The sequence below is a fragment of the Rhincodon typus genome, chromosome 10 (genome assembly GCF_021869965.1).
Source record: "Rhincodon typus isolate 14 chromosome 10, sRhiTyp1.1, whole genome shotgun sequence".
Lineage (NCBI taxonomy): Eukaryota > Metazoa > Chordata > Chondrichthyes > Orectolobiformes > Rhincodontidae > Rhincodon > Rhincodon typus.
The window spans coordinates 49,212,090-49,225,089 of NC_063341.1; the positions used below are offsets into that span (position 1 = coordinate 49,212,090).

The 13,000-nt window shown below is 39.0% G+C and overlaps 1 protein-coding gene across 1 annotated transcript; it reads left to right on the forward strand.

Annotated features, from left to right (window-relative positions):
- The first annotated feature begins 448 nt into the window (after nt 1-448).
- Nucleotides 449-11,414, forward strand: LOC109917048 (testis associated actin remodelling kinase 2). The gene is made up of 4 exons (XM_048602113.1): nt 449-610; nt 5,291-5,375; nt 8,936-9,019; nt 11,310-11,414. The coding sequence occupies exons 1-4, from the start codon at nt 546-548 to the stop codon at nt 11,412-11,414; spliced, it is 339 nt and encodes a 112-aa protein (XP_048458070.1). The 5' UTR covers nt 449-545.
- The last annotated feature ends 1,586 nt before the right edge of the window (nt 11,415-13,000 follow it).

Consider the following 13,000-nt stretch of genomic DNA (forward strand, 5'->3'; position numbering starts at 1 on the left):
GTTAAAATTAAGAATGTCCCCACCTTGGTGGGAATTGATTCAGACTTTAGCAACTCCATACTGTGCACAGTGGAATGTGACATTTTTTGTGTCCCCAAAGAATAACTGTAGCTTCATTGCTGTAGGTGGAATTTAGAACACAAATCTGAATCAGTGGCCACCAAGGCGAAGAGCTCTTAATCTGAATTTTAAATTATCTCTAATGAAATCCATCCTTTTGTCATTTGTGCTAATTTAAAGGAGGCAGTTCGTAATCCCAAATTTTATGCTAATGTTCAAAGAACATGAGTTGGAATCCAATATGACACATAGAGAAAACTGAAATCAATAATCTGTTCTTTTAGGGAAGGAAATCTGTTATCCTTGCCAGTAATGCCTTCATCAAATGAATGAATAGAAAAGAAAAATATCAAAAGTGCAATTTTCTAAATTCAGACTTGCACTTTTCCACAGCTGCCAGTTTCCAGGACATAAAGGCATGAAGTAATTGTTGTTTCTTATGTAATCAATTCTGCTTTTATCTCCCACAGAACTGTTTAATTAAAATGGAAGAGAATGGGTACACAGGAGTTTTGGGTGACTTTGGGCTGGCAGAGAAAATCCCTGATAGGTAAGTAAACAGTCTTTTCCCTTTTAAATGTAATTTTCAAACTTGAGTAACAGAATTATAATTGTTAGTTTCTTGCAGTTGCACTAGCAATCAATAGAAATTTGCATCTCTCAACACTTGAGATATTTAATCACGTTTTTAAGTACTATCGTTTTGAGTATGAATAGATGTTCTTCCCATTCAAAGGCATGTGTGGTGATTTGTGGCAATATCAACAGACTAGTAATCCAAAGGCACTGACGAGTGCTGAGGCACACTGGTTCAAACACCACCACGACAGTTGGGAGAATTGTATTAATGTATCTGGGATTAAGTTATTTGTCACATGAATAATTCAAATGAGTTTACTGGATTGTTACCAAAACCCATCTGGTTCACTATGTCCTTTTAGATTGGAAAATAAGTTGTCAAGAGGATATCAGGAGTCTGCAAAGAGGCTATAAATAGGTTCAATGGGTGCCCAAAAATTGGCAGGTGGAGTATAATGCGAGGTGTGTGAACTTTAGCATGAAGAAAAGTAAAGCAGCATATTTAGTGGAAAGAAACTACAGAACTCTGAAAGAATTGGGTGTGTTGGTGCATGAATCACAGTGTTCGTGTACAGGTACCCAAGTTAAATGGAATGTTGTTTATTGTAAGGGGAATGAAATAATAAAAAGGATATGTTGCTACAGTTGAATAGAATGTTGTTGAGGCCATCTGTAGATTACAGTGTATAGTTTTGGTTGTCTTATTTAAGAAAGAACATAAATGTTTCGCAGTTCAGAGAAGGTTCACTTGACTCCTATCCAAGATAGGAAGGTTAACTTAGGACGTAACAGTGACCAGCTGACCTATAGAAGTTGAGAAAGGTGAGGGGTAAGCCCATTGAAGCATTTAAGATCATGAGAACTTAGGATGTTTCTTGTGTTCAAGAGATTAGCGGGGGACAAAATTTAAAAACTAGGGGTCTCACATTTTAAGATGAGGATGAGGAGGATTTCTTTTCTTTAAGGCTGTGAGTCTTGAACTCTTTCCCCAGAGAGTGATGGAGGTGGGGTTGTTGAATACTTTAAAGGAAAAGGTAGTAGGTCCTTGACTAAGAAGGGAGTTGAATATTATTGACAGTAAGCAGGAATGTGAATTTGAGGCTGCAATCAGATAAGTTCTGAAGCTATTAAATGTCCGAGCAGGCTAGAGAGGTCCAGTGGCCTACTTTTATTTATGTTCATGTTAATCAACATAACACACAGTATAAGTATTGCTCTGGAAAAAATATTGAAACAATATTTGAATATCTAATTACATTTGAATAATTGGGAATTCTGCCAATTCTTAATTGTTCATGTGAAGGTGCTGGTGAGCCTTCATTTTTTTGAACTGCAGAAGTCCAGATTGTGAAGGCATGCCCATGATGCTGTTAGTCTCCCAAGATTTTGAACTAGTGATTTGGGCATAAAATGGCATGTTACTCGAAAGTGGTGGTTTTCCCATATGCCTGATGTCGTCTGTGTTCTTCTGTGTAGCAGAGGTTGCAGGTTTTGGAGGTTCCATTGTAGGAGCCTTGGCAAGTTGTTGCATTGTAACTTATAGGTCGTAAACACTGTGCCCTTGGTACATTACTGGTAGAGGGAGTGAATGTGTAATATCGTGGATGAAATGCCACTGACTGGGCTGATCTGTAATGGATGGTGCTGACCTGCTTGAGTGTTTTTGCAGCTGCTCTAAAACAGGCAAGTGTTGAATATTCCATCATATTTTGGACAGGTGCCTTTGTAGATAACATACAGTCATTAGATAAGTTGCACGCAGTAATTAGGCTCAGGCCCGCTCTTGTAGCCAAAGTATTTAAGTGCCATTTGTCACATTACAAATAGCAATTGTTTCACGCACTTAGGAAAAAGTGGACATCTTTAGACTTGCATCAAACTAAGTTACCAGTTTTTGTTTTAATTTATTCATTTGTGGCATCTGGGGATCGCTGTCTGGCCAGCATTTGTTGCCTGTCCCTAGTTGCCCTTGAGAAGGTGGTGGTGAGCTGCCTTCTTGAGCCGCTGCAGTCCACCTCCTGTGGGTTTACCCACAATGCTTTTGGGGAGGAAATTCCAGGATTTTGACCCAGCGACAGTGAAGGAGCGATGATATATTTCCAGGTCAGGATGGCGAATGGCTTGGTGAGGAGCTTGAAGATTGTGGTGTTCTCCTATATCTGCTGCCCTTGTCCTCCTAGATGGATGTGGTCATAGGTTTGGAAGGTGCTGTCTGAGGATCTTTGGTGAATTTCTGCAGTGTATCTTATAGATAGTACACACAGTTGCTACTATGCCTTGTGGGAGAGTATCAAAGCCTATAGACTAGGGAGCTGTTTGCCAACCCAAAGGGTTGGGAGAAGTGGTGTTGGGGGTGTTTTAGGCAGCAGAGCTAGGGTTCGGCAGGCTCAGGGACGTAGACAGAAAGAGCAGCTGAGCATGAGTCCTGACTGGTTGCATTCCTGCCAAATTCAGTCTTTGTCCTGGCTTCATAAATTCAATGTTTTGTTTTTATTTTAATCAAAATGTCTGTTGCCTTCTGTAAACTGGTCAATCCAACAAATAGGAGTCAACACCAAAGGAGCTCTAGAGCCTGATCCTGGAGCAGATATTACTGACAAAGACTTTATCGCTGACACCGAGGCTCAACTGATAAACCAATGTCATCTCTGATGGCAAGCATGTTGTTTAAATTTTTCAATAGCTAGTTCTTTTCTGTTTCAAAGAATGCATGTCATTTTTGAAGATTGAAGATTTGCAGTGAGTTGTGGGGTCAAGGAGCAAAGGAATAGAAGAGACAATTAACAGATGCTAGATATATGGTAAAGAAAGGTTGACAAAGGATGTAAGTTGAGTTATCCCACTTTTTAGTTACCAAATGCTCACTAGCATTGCCACCCCTCCAGAATTACTCTGAAGGAATTAAAGATAAATCTCCAGAATATTGCTACAAACAAAGCCAGTAGAAAAATTGCTGATGCATTGTAGAGAATTGTTTTTATTTTTCATTTGCTTTGGTTTTGATTATAAAAGTTTTGGAGATACAGTTGGTCAAAGACTGTTTGCCTGACAGTCAAGAATCATCTAATTGTTTTAACAAAAAATTCTGTACGTTTAACAATTGAGTTTGAGGAGGAATGGTGCACTGTGACATCTGTGTTGTATGGCTGTTAGAAATGTCACATTGTCGATTCAGTAAGTGGAGATAAAGGAGGACTGCTGGAATGTGGGTGTTTCTGGCAAGGCCAGTCTTTTGTACCATCACTAATTGGTGATGAGGTAAAATGGAAAATAGTTTGCAAAGTATTGGAAAATAGTTTGCAAAGTACTGCTGTCGCCTTATGCTTTGCTTTTACGTAGTCCAACTCGGTTAAGTTATTTTGCTTGTATGAATTTCAACCTGTATTACGGGCACTAAATGAATGCTAAAAAGTATAAATCACTTTGGTGATTTGATACAAATGTATTGGTCTACAATCCTGATGTCAATAGAGGATATACAAAGCAAAGATGAACATTCCTACCCACTTGACTATAACATAGGAAAATGTGAAGTTATTTACTTGGGTATAAAAATAGATAAACTGAATATGTTTGATAAGGTGGGGAACTTCTCTGTGTTATGTTCAAAGAGGCTTGGGTGTTCTCAAACAAGGAAATGTTGAAAGTTAATGTGCAGTTAGAGCAGCGGTTAGAAAGATAGATGGCATGTTGGCTTTAGTTGAGAGGGGTTTGGAACATAGGAGTAAAAAAATCATGTTACAGCTGGACAAAATTTTGGTGAGTGTGTTTGTGGTGGTGTGTCTCGTTTTGGTTTCCAGTGAAGGTGGTACAGCAAAAGTACGCGAAGTTGATTGCTGGGTTAAGCAAATTGGATCTAGATCCTCTGGAGGTTAGAGGAATGAAAAGTAATCTCTTCAAATATACTAAGATTCTGAAGAAATTTGACAGTAAAAAAATGTTTCTGCTGATTAAGATTCTGAAATACAGGAGGTGCAATCTTAAGGTAAGGGAAGAATCATTTGAAGATTGAAATGAGAAGTTACTCCATCCAAAGTCTTTGGAATTCTCTACCCACAGAATTGTGGATGTTCCATTGTTGAGTGCATTTAAGTCAGAGATAGGTAGATTTTTGGTGTTTCAGGCAATGAGGAATATGAGAGTGGATAGGAAGGTGGTATTGAAGTTGAAGATCAGTCATTGAATGCAGAATAGGCTTGACAAGCTATTTGAGTCTACTCTTCCTATTTCTTCTCTTCTTCTAAAGTCTAATTATGCCACCCCATTTGAATTGGACTAAAAGCATAAGTGGTATAGTCATACAATCCTTGTCTCTGAAGACTTGCAGATGTTTTTGTCTTTGGCCTCCAATTATCAGACCTTTTTTTTTGTCTTTGACCACTCTCTTCCCTGGGCATCAACCTTTTGTGATTAAGATAGGGCTACTGGATAGTTTGTGGGGATGCTGGTCATCTTTGTTCACCTAGGTCATGATTTACTGGAAAAAAAGTGATTTTTAAGAAGCTGGTCCCATTACAAATCATTCTTATGCGAATATTATCATACACTGAAGATCAACATCTTAATGGTATGTTAAAGAAAGCATATTAAGTAAATTAATGTTTTGTAAAATAGCAAAGCATGTTATTTATCTTTCTATTTTAAATTTCAGCACAAATGTAGAAAAGTTGTCAGTGGTTGGATCACCTTTTTGGATGGCTCCAGAGGTACTTCATAGTGAACATTATAATGAAAAGGTAAATGTTCTGTCTTGGATTGGGAGCAAACATCACTGTCTGCAAAATAAAACTTAGTAGAGAATTGATTTCAAAGGTTTATTTCTATGTATTTCACTTGAATTTGCCTTCATTTGTTGGAAAGAACTATTGTGAAGCTGCTATGTAATACAAAATGTTTGTGTACTTAAAAATAAAGCATCAGAGCTAATCAGCAAAGTTGCATTTCAGGTAGTCATTCTAGCTATGGTACTTTGCTTCCTCCAAAGCCCATCCAAATATGCCATATTGACCATCGAGTGTTAGTTTCGCCATTTATGTATCTTGTCAGGCACTATTGGTTGTCAACAGCAGTTGGAATAGGCAACCTTCAGTTCTCATGTAGTCAGAGGTATGTTGTTTGCCAAATTCCAGGCACAATGAAGCAGATTGAGAGTACCATTCACTAATTAACAGTGCTTTGTTCTGTTGGACTTGGTAAAATGCATGCCTGAGTATTATGGTGATAATCTTTCCACATCAGGATGATGTGGTGAACTTGCAGATTGTGGTTTTCCCATGTATGTGCTACCCTTGTCCTTCTAGATGGAAGTGCTGACTGAGGATCATTGGTGAATTTTTGCATTGCGCCTTGTAGATAGTACACATTGCTGCTACTGCTGCGTGTCGGTGTTGGAGGGAGTGAATGTTTGTAGGTGTGGTGCCAGTTAAGCATGCTGCTTTTTCCTGTTTGGTGTCTAGCTTCTTGAGTTTTTTTGGAGCTGCACTCATCCAGGTAAGTGGGGATTATTCCATTATACTCCTGATTTGTGGCTTGTTGATGACAGACTGCCTTTGGGCAGTCAGAAATTGAGTTACTTTTGTATTCCTAGTCTCTGACCTACTCTTGCATCTACTTATATGGTGAGTCTAATTCATTTTTTGGTCAGTGGTAACGCCAGGATGTTGATTAGTGTGAGATTCAGTGATGGTAACACCATTGAATGTCAAGGGATGCTGGTTGGATTGTCTCTTTTTTTTATTGGAGATGCTGGCATTTGTGTGGCATGAATGTTACTTGTCACTTTTCCACCCAAGCCTGAATATTGGCAGGTCTTGTTGTGTTTGAACATGGACCACTTCAGTATCTGAGGAGTTGTGAATGGTGCTGAACACTGTACAATTATCAGCGTACATTCCCACTTCTGACCTTTTGATGGAGGGAAGCAGCTGAAGATGGTTGGGTCTCCGACACTAACTACCTCTGCAGAGATATCCTGGAGCTGAGAAAACCGACCTCCAGCAACCACAACCATTTTCTTAGGTGCCAGGTATGACTCCAACCAGCAGAGCTTTTTCCCCGATTCCCGTTAATTCCAGTATTGCTAGATTTCCTAATGCCACACTTAGTCCTTGACATCAACACCAACGACAGTCACTCTCACCTCACCTCTGGAATTCAGTTCTTTGAATCAAGGCTGTAATGAGGACAGGAGTTGAGTGGCCCTGATGGAACCCAAACTGTCAGTGAACAGGTTGTTGCTGAGCAGGTGCTACTCTATGATACCTTCTATCACTTTATTGATGAGCAAGAATAGACTGATAGGGTGGTAATTGGCCGGGTTGGATTCGTGCTACGTTTTCCACATTGTTGGGGAGATGCCAGTATTGAAAGTTGTACTGGAACAGCTTGGCTGGGAGGGCAGCAAGTTCTGGCGCACAAGTCTTAAGTACTATTGCTAGTTATTGACAGCATGCCATATCCTTTGCAGTATCTGGTGCCTCCAACCATTTATTGAACTCAAACATACTCCTTGATAATGGCACACTGAACAGTACTAAATTTATAAGGGGTGTGTAATAGAAAAAGCTCAGTTTTTTTTTTAGAGCTTCTACCTTGGTATTAGCATCGCCGGGGAAGTGGTATAATCAATCGCTAGACTATTAATCCAGAAGTTCAACTAATGTTTGGGGGACTCGAGCTCAAATCCCAAAATGGCAGATGGTGAAATTTGAATTAGATTTAAAAAAAAGTCTGAAATTAAGAATATGCTGTTGACCATGACACCATTGTCAATTGTTGGAACAACCATCTGGCTCATTAATGTCCCTTGGAAGAATCTCTGCCAACTTCACCTGGTCTGGCCTACGTGTGACTCCAGAGCAGATTGTAGTGGTTCAAGAAGGCAGCTCGCCACCACCTTCTCAAGGGCAACTAGGGATGGGCAATAAATGTCAGTGACACCCACATCCCTAAGAGAATAAAAAAAATTGTCATGATACACAAAGTTTATTAATTAAATAATATTCCAGTTTAACTTGATGCATTGTCAAGAAGTTCTCTTGGGGAGATCTAAGTGACTTAATTGAGCATCTAAGTGACTTAATTGAATTCAAAATCCTGGTTTCATATGTGTGGTTAGAAATGTTTTGAATTTGGCTTTTGTTCATACTAAGATCTAGTCAATGTTTCAACCTATCCTTTTCACATTGATGTGATAAGCATGTAACTGACTAGAATTTGTCAAGATAATTAGGCCAGGGACTTTCTGTGCACTGTAATACTTTATCTAAATATTTAGGCAACTAGAAAGTTTTCAGAAACTGGAATGTTATTAGCAACAAAGGGATGTACTATTTGGGCATGACTTCTTATCTCAACCATATATATGTCAATTTGTATAGATGTTGAAGATTCTGTTTTGATATTTGAAAGTCACAAAGGTCATTGTTACTATGAATGACTCTTGCCTGCCTAACAGGGACTATGCTGCAAATACTGTTCAGAGATGTTCTTGGTATAATCATAGAGAAAATGGAAAATGTTAATGGGGTAGGTACAGTTAGCAATTAGGATGGCATGTTGGTCTTTGTTGCAGTGGGTTTTGGGAATGTCATGGAAGTCTTGCTTCCATTGTATTGAATTTTGATAGGATCACATCTGGAACACTGTGCAGTTTAGTCTCCATATCAAAAAGACGTACTCGCCTTGGTTCACGAGATTAGTCCCTGAGATGGGACTGTTGTCCAATGAAGAGAGGCTGATTAAATTTAGTGCATTCATTGGAGTTTAGAAGAAAGGTGATTGAATCCAAACGTAAGAGATTCTGAAGGAGCTTGATAGGATAAAGGACTGAAAGGTTGTTTTCCCTGGCCAAGGTCTATAGAACATGGGCACACAGCCTTATTTGGGAGAAAGAATATCTAATTAGAACGGAGATGAGATGTTTTGGTTGTCAAAGTTGTGAATCCTTGGGGATTCCATAATCTCAGACGGTATACCATCATTATATATATATTGAAGGCTGAGATGGATTTTTGATCTGTAAATCAACGAATATAGGGAATATATAACAAAAAGGTGTGGCAGCAGATTTAGCCCTGATTGTACTGAACAGTAAAACAGGTTTGAGCCATGGGCTCCTGCTCCAGTTACTTTTAAGTTCTTATATTGTTAAGGTACTTTGGCTGTGAAGTACTTGGACATAAGTTATTCTCTTATAATTAATTAAATTCTTAAAAATTTTATGTATAACTACAGTAGTTTAACGGCTAAGTGATCTTAAAGCTTTGTTTCTAATGCTGTTTCTAATTTATGGCAGGCAGACGTGTTTTCGTACGGCATTATTCTATGTGAAATTATTGCCAGAGTACAAGCTGATCCTGACTGTCTCCCTCGGACAGTGGTAAGGAGTGAATTTTTGGTTCTGTTCTGTTAAGATAAGAGAACATTACTTTTCAGAAATTTTTGTGGTTTAACAATGAGCCAAATGTTGTATCAGTATCTTTTAAAATGTAAGTATATTTTTAGAAGACTTGCGTCTCGTTGGTGATCTTTCTTCTTGCATCTGCCTAACCATGTAAAGTGATGGGAGAACTCTCAAATGGGAATATGAATGGAAGCGCTGATCCTTAAATATTCAAGTTGCTTATCTCTCGGCAGACCAGTGTAATGCAAATGAACGTACTGGTTAGTTGCGTAGTAGAAGTAGAATTTGTGACCCCAAACCTGACCCCTGTGGAACTCTAATAGTCACTGGTGGCCATCCTTTGTTCCTACTGTCTGCCTTCTTCCAGTCAGCCAATCCTCTATCCATGCCAGTACCTTTTCCCTAACACATTGAACTCTTATTTAGCAGCCCTTGTCAAAGGCTGTCTGAAAATCCAAATAGTTATATCTACTGACTTTCTTTTGTCTAACTTGCTTGTTACCTCTCAAAGAATTTTAACAGATTTATCAGGCATGACCTTTCTTTGATGAAGCTGTGCTGACTCAATCCTATTTTATCATGCACTTCCAAGTAGTCCACAGTCTCATCCTTAATAATGGACTGTTAAAATCTTACCAGTGACCGATGTCAGGCTAACCAGTCTATGATTTCCCATTGCTGCCTACCTCTGATCTTTAAACAGGGATGTCACATCAACCATTTTCAAGTCCTCAGGGACCCTCCCTGACTCCAGTGATTCCTGAAAAATCACCACAAATGCCTTCACAATCTCCTTGGCTATCTCCTTCAGAACCCGAGTAGTCCATTGGGTCTGGTTGATTTATCAGCCTTCAGACCTTTTTGGTTTCTCCAGCCTCTTCTGCTTAGTAACAGCTACTACACTCACCTCTGCCTCCAACTTTCTTGAAGTTCTGGTATGCTGCTGGCGTCTTACACTGTGAAAACTGTTGCAATGTACCTGTTCAGTTCCTCTGCTATTTCTTTGTTCCTCATTACAACTTCTCCAACCTCCTTTTTCAGCAGTCCAATGTTCACTCTTTCCTGTCTCATACCTTTTAGATATCTTGAAAGAAGATTGCAAAAGTTTTTTTTTTCTATCACTAACTAGCTACCCTCACTTCATCTTTTCCCACCTCCCCTAATTTTCTTCTTTCAGTTGTCTTCTGCTTTGTAACAGCTTTCAAATCCTCCGACTTCCCACAAGTCGTCTTCACACAGTATACTTTTTCTTTTGCTTTTATGCTGTTCCCAAGTTGCCTTGCCCTCTCAAAATGTTTCTTCTTCCTTTGGGATGAATTTCTGCTGTGCCTCTGAATTACCTCCAGAAACTCCTGCCATTCATGCTCCTCTGTCTTCCCTGATAGGCTCCCCTTTGAATCAATTTTGACCAGCTCCTCCTCCATGTTTTTATTGTTACCTTTTACTTAATTGTAATATTGTTACATCTGATTCCAGTTCTACCCCTCAAACTGCAGGATAATTTCTGTCATCACACAGTCTTTTGTGTGATCAAGGTGGTGTCGGAGTAGGGTTCCTGAGCCGGAGCTTGTCTGTTCCGACTGCCTTTCTTTTTTTTTTTTCTTTCCTCTTGCTTTTCTTCTCTCTCTGCCTTTACTTGCCTCATCCTGAGCTTGGACGGCATCGGCGGCAGTAAGAGCCTAACGCGGAGCTTGAGTGGGCCTGGGCAGATCTCGAGTGAGTCTTTAGTTACTTTTCCTGGGTGAGCAAAGGAATTGGCGGCTGCTCCATCAGACACAATGTTGGTAAAGTAGGCCCAGTGGCAATAGATGTTGCCTGAGGTTAGGCGACTTCGTTGTTGGTAGCATCTGGTGATGACAAAAGGTCAGGTTAACTTTAGTTCCTGAAAATAAATTACAGTCATATTATATCTATTGTTATTTTTAAAAAAAGTTAAAATTTCATGCAAATCTGTTCATTACTTACGAGTTGTAATGCGGGTTTCTGTAGTTTGTTCTGCAATGACAAAATTAAAAACTTCCTGCTGTTTTCTTCAGTATAGCCAATCTCTTTACAACACTAATACAAATGAACAGAAGTGGCTCCTGTTAGTATTCAATACCTTTTATTCATTAATTAGAATGCAAAATAGATTTAATTGTGTATAATTGGTAGTTTTTCATATTTAGTTCTTGCGTGATAATAAGTGTACATATTTCCTGAAGTATATGCATCTTTAAATGACTGAATTAATTTTTGTTTTCTGAACACTTCCATCAAAATTTAGAACTTTGGATTAGACTATGATGCATTTCAGAACATGGTTGGGGACTGTCCACCCAGCTTTCTTCAGCTTGCCTTCAACTGTTGCAATGTGAGTAAAATATGGTAAAAGTGAACCATTTCTTGATAATCTTGTGGATGATTGCATGAACTGTTTCTTGTAACAGAAGCCAGCATACAGTTGCTAAATGTTTGTTTTTCTGTATCTGGAAAGATAGCATTGGAGAAGGTTTGCATTGGTTTTCTTTTAAATTGAAGCCAAAGTCACTGAGTGTAGTGGACTATTGCTATTCTGATGTTGCAACTGGCAGGAGATATCCTGTATCCTTTACTATTAAGAATGACTCTCAGATCTGTTGAAATCTTTTTACAGAAATCTTGTCCTATAGAAGAAACTGCCCTGATAGCTTTCTGCCTGAATGCTTTTGTAATTTTTCAATGTCTGGGGTCAAAATGTTAAACTCATTGCTCATGTATTATTTATACAGCAAGTTAGTTAGCATCTGTAGAGAGAACAATGGGGTTGGTAATTTTTGTGTATGTTCCCTTCATGTGAAAATATATTTTAAAAGTTGATGTTATTCCATTTCTCTGCTTTATTCTTCATTTAACTCTGGCAAGGATACAATTTTTGAAATTGGTGCTGTAAACAGCGTTGCAAGCTATTTCCTATGATGCAAACAGAATGAGAGTGGATTCAGTCAACAGCTGGATATTTTGTTGATCTGTTAATGTCACAAAAATTTGTTTTATCGTTTGTTAAGAGGATGCTGCTGCTGCTGCTGGCTGCCTAAACTCCTCCCTGCCTCGCCTCGTGCCACCTCAACTTTAAAAATCATCTTCTTGTGTTTGAGTCCCTTTTTATGGCCTGCATTTTCCTGCAGTTGGCCCAGTGTCTTGTCGCATTTAACTTTCTTTACCACCTCATTGCTGGTCATTCCTTTTAAGTATCGAGGCCCAAGATCTGGAATTCATTCCCTGAACTTTTCCACCTGTCCTTTCTTTTGAGGCACTTGTTTTTAAGTGAAGTGTTTGGACCCATGCCTTGTATCACTCTCGGTCTGAAAGTGAATTTTTGTCAGATTATATTCCTGCGATAGCTTCTGTTTTGCTGTATTCAGTGCACCGTACATATGCAACACGTTGCTGTATGTGTGCAACTTTGGAAGCTCTTTTGCAGTGGTATATTCCATAAAGACAGATGAGATGTTCTAGATGAATGTTTATGCTCCACATGGGCTTCCTTTTCACTTTGCCTCTTCCCATCATGCTCTCCTATTTCTGTTCTGTTTTGCATGTATATGTCAGCCTCCCCTTATATGCACAAGAATGCAGAAAGGTTGAGTTATGCTAAATTTATCTTTGGATCTATTTATCTATCCCCTGCCACAAAATTGGGGAAAAAAGAATAGTCATTTTGGCATTGGTGACCCACAGCAGTTTCTTTTTAAGGCCAGTCTGTTGATCCATAGAAAGAATGGGAAAAGTCAAGCAAATCATGTGCAGTGTGTGCTCTGCTCAGTTTTTGAGTTCGGAGACAGCTCTGTATTAAGGTGTTAGATTGTTTCTTCTCCAATGTGATGTTTGATATATTTCAAGTATCCTTGGAATAGTGGAACACATTTACATCCAGGCAACAAGTGAGACCCTGTGAGTCATCCTCTCACACCGGTTTAATCTGAGATTTGTGAGGTA

Excerpts from the sequence above, each read along its gene's own strand:
- LOC109917048 (XM_048602113.1), top strand. The coding sequence starts at position 546 with ATGGAAGAGAATGGGTACACAGGAGTTTTGGGTGACTTTGGGCTGGCA. Across the intron at positions 5,376-8,935 it reads GTGAACATTATAATGAAAAG|GCAGACGTGTTTTCGTACGG; the intron begins GTAAATGTTCTG and ends AATTTATGGCAG. Across the intron at positions 9,020-11,309 it reads ACTGTCTCCCTCGGACAGTG|AACTTTGGATTAGACTATGA; the intron begins GTAAGGAGTGAA and ends ATCAAAATTTAG.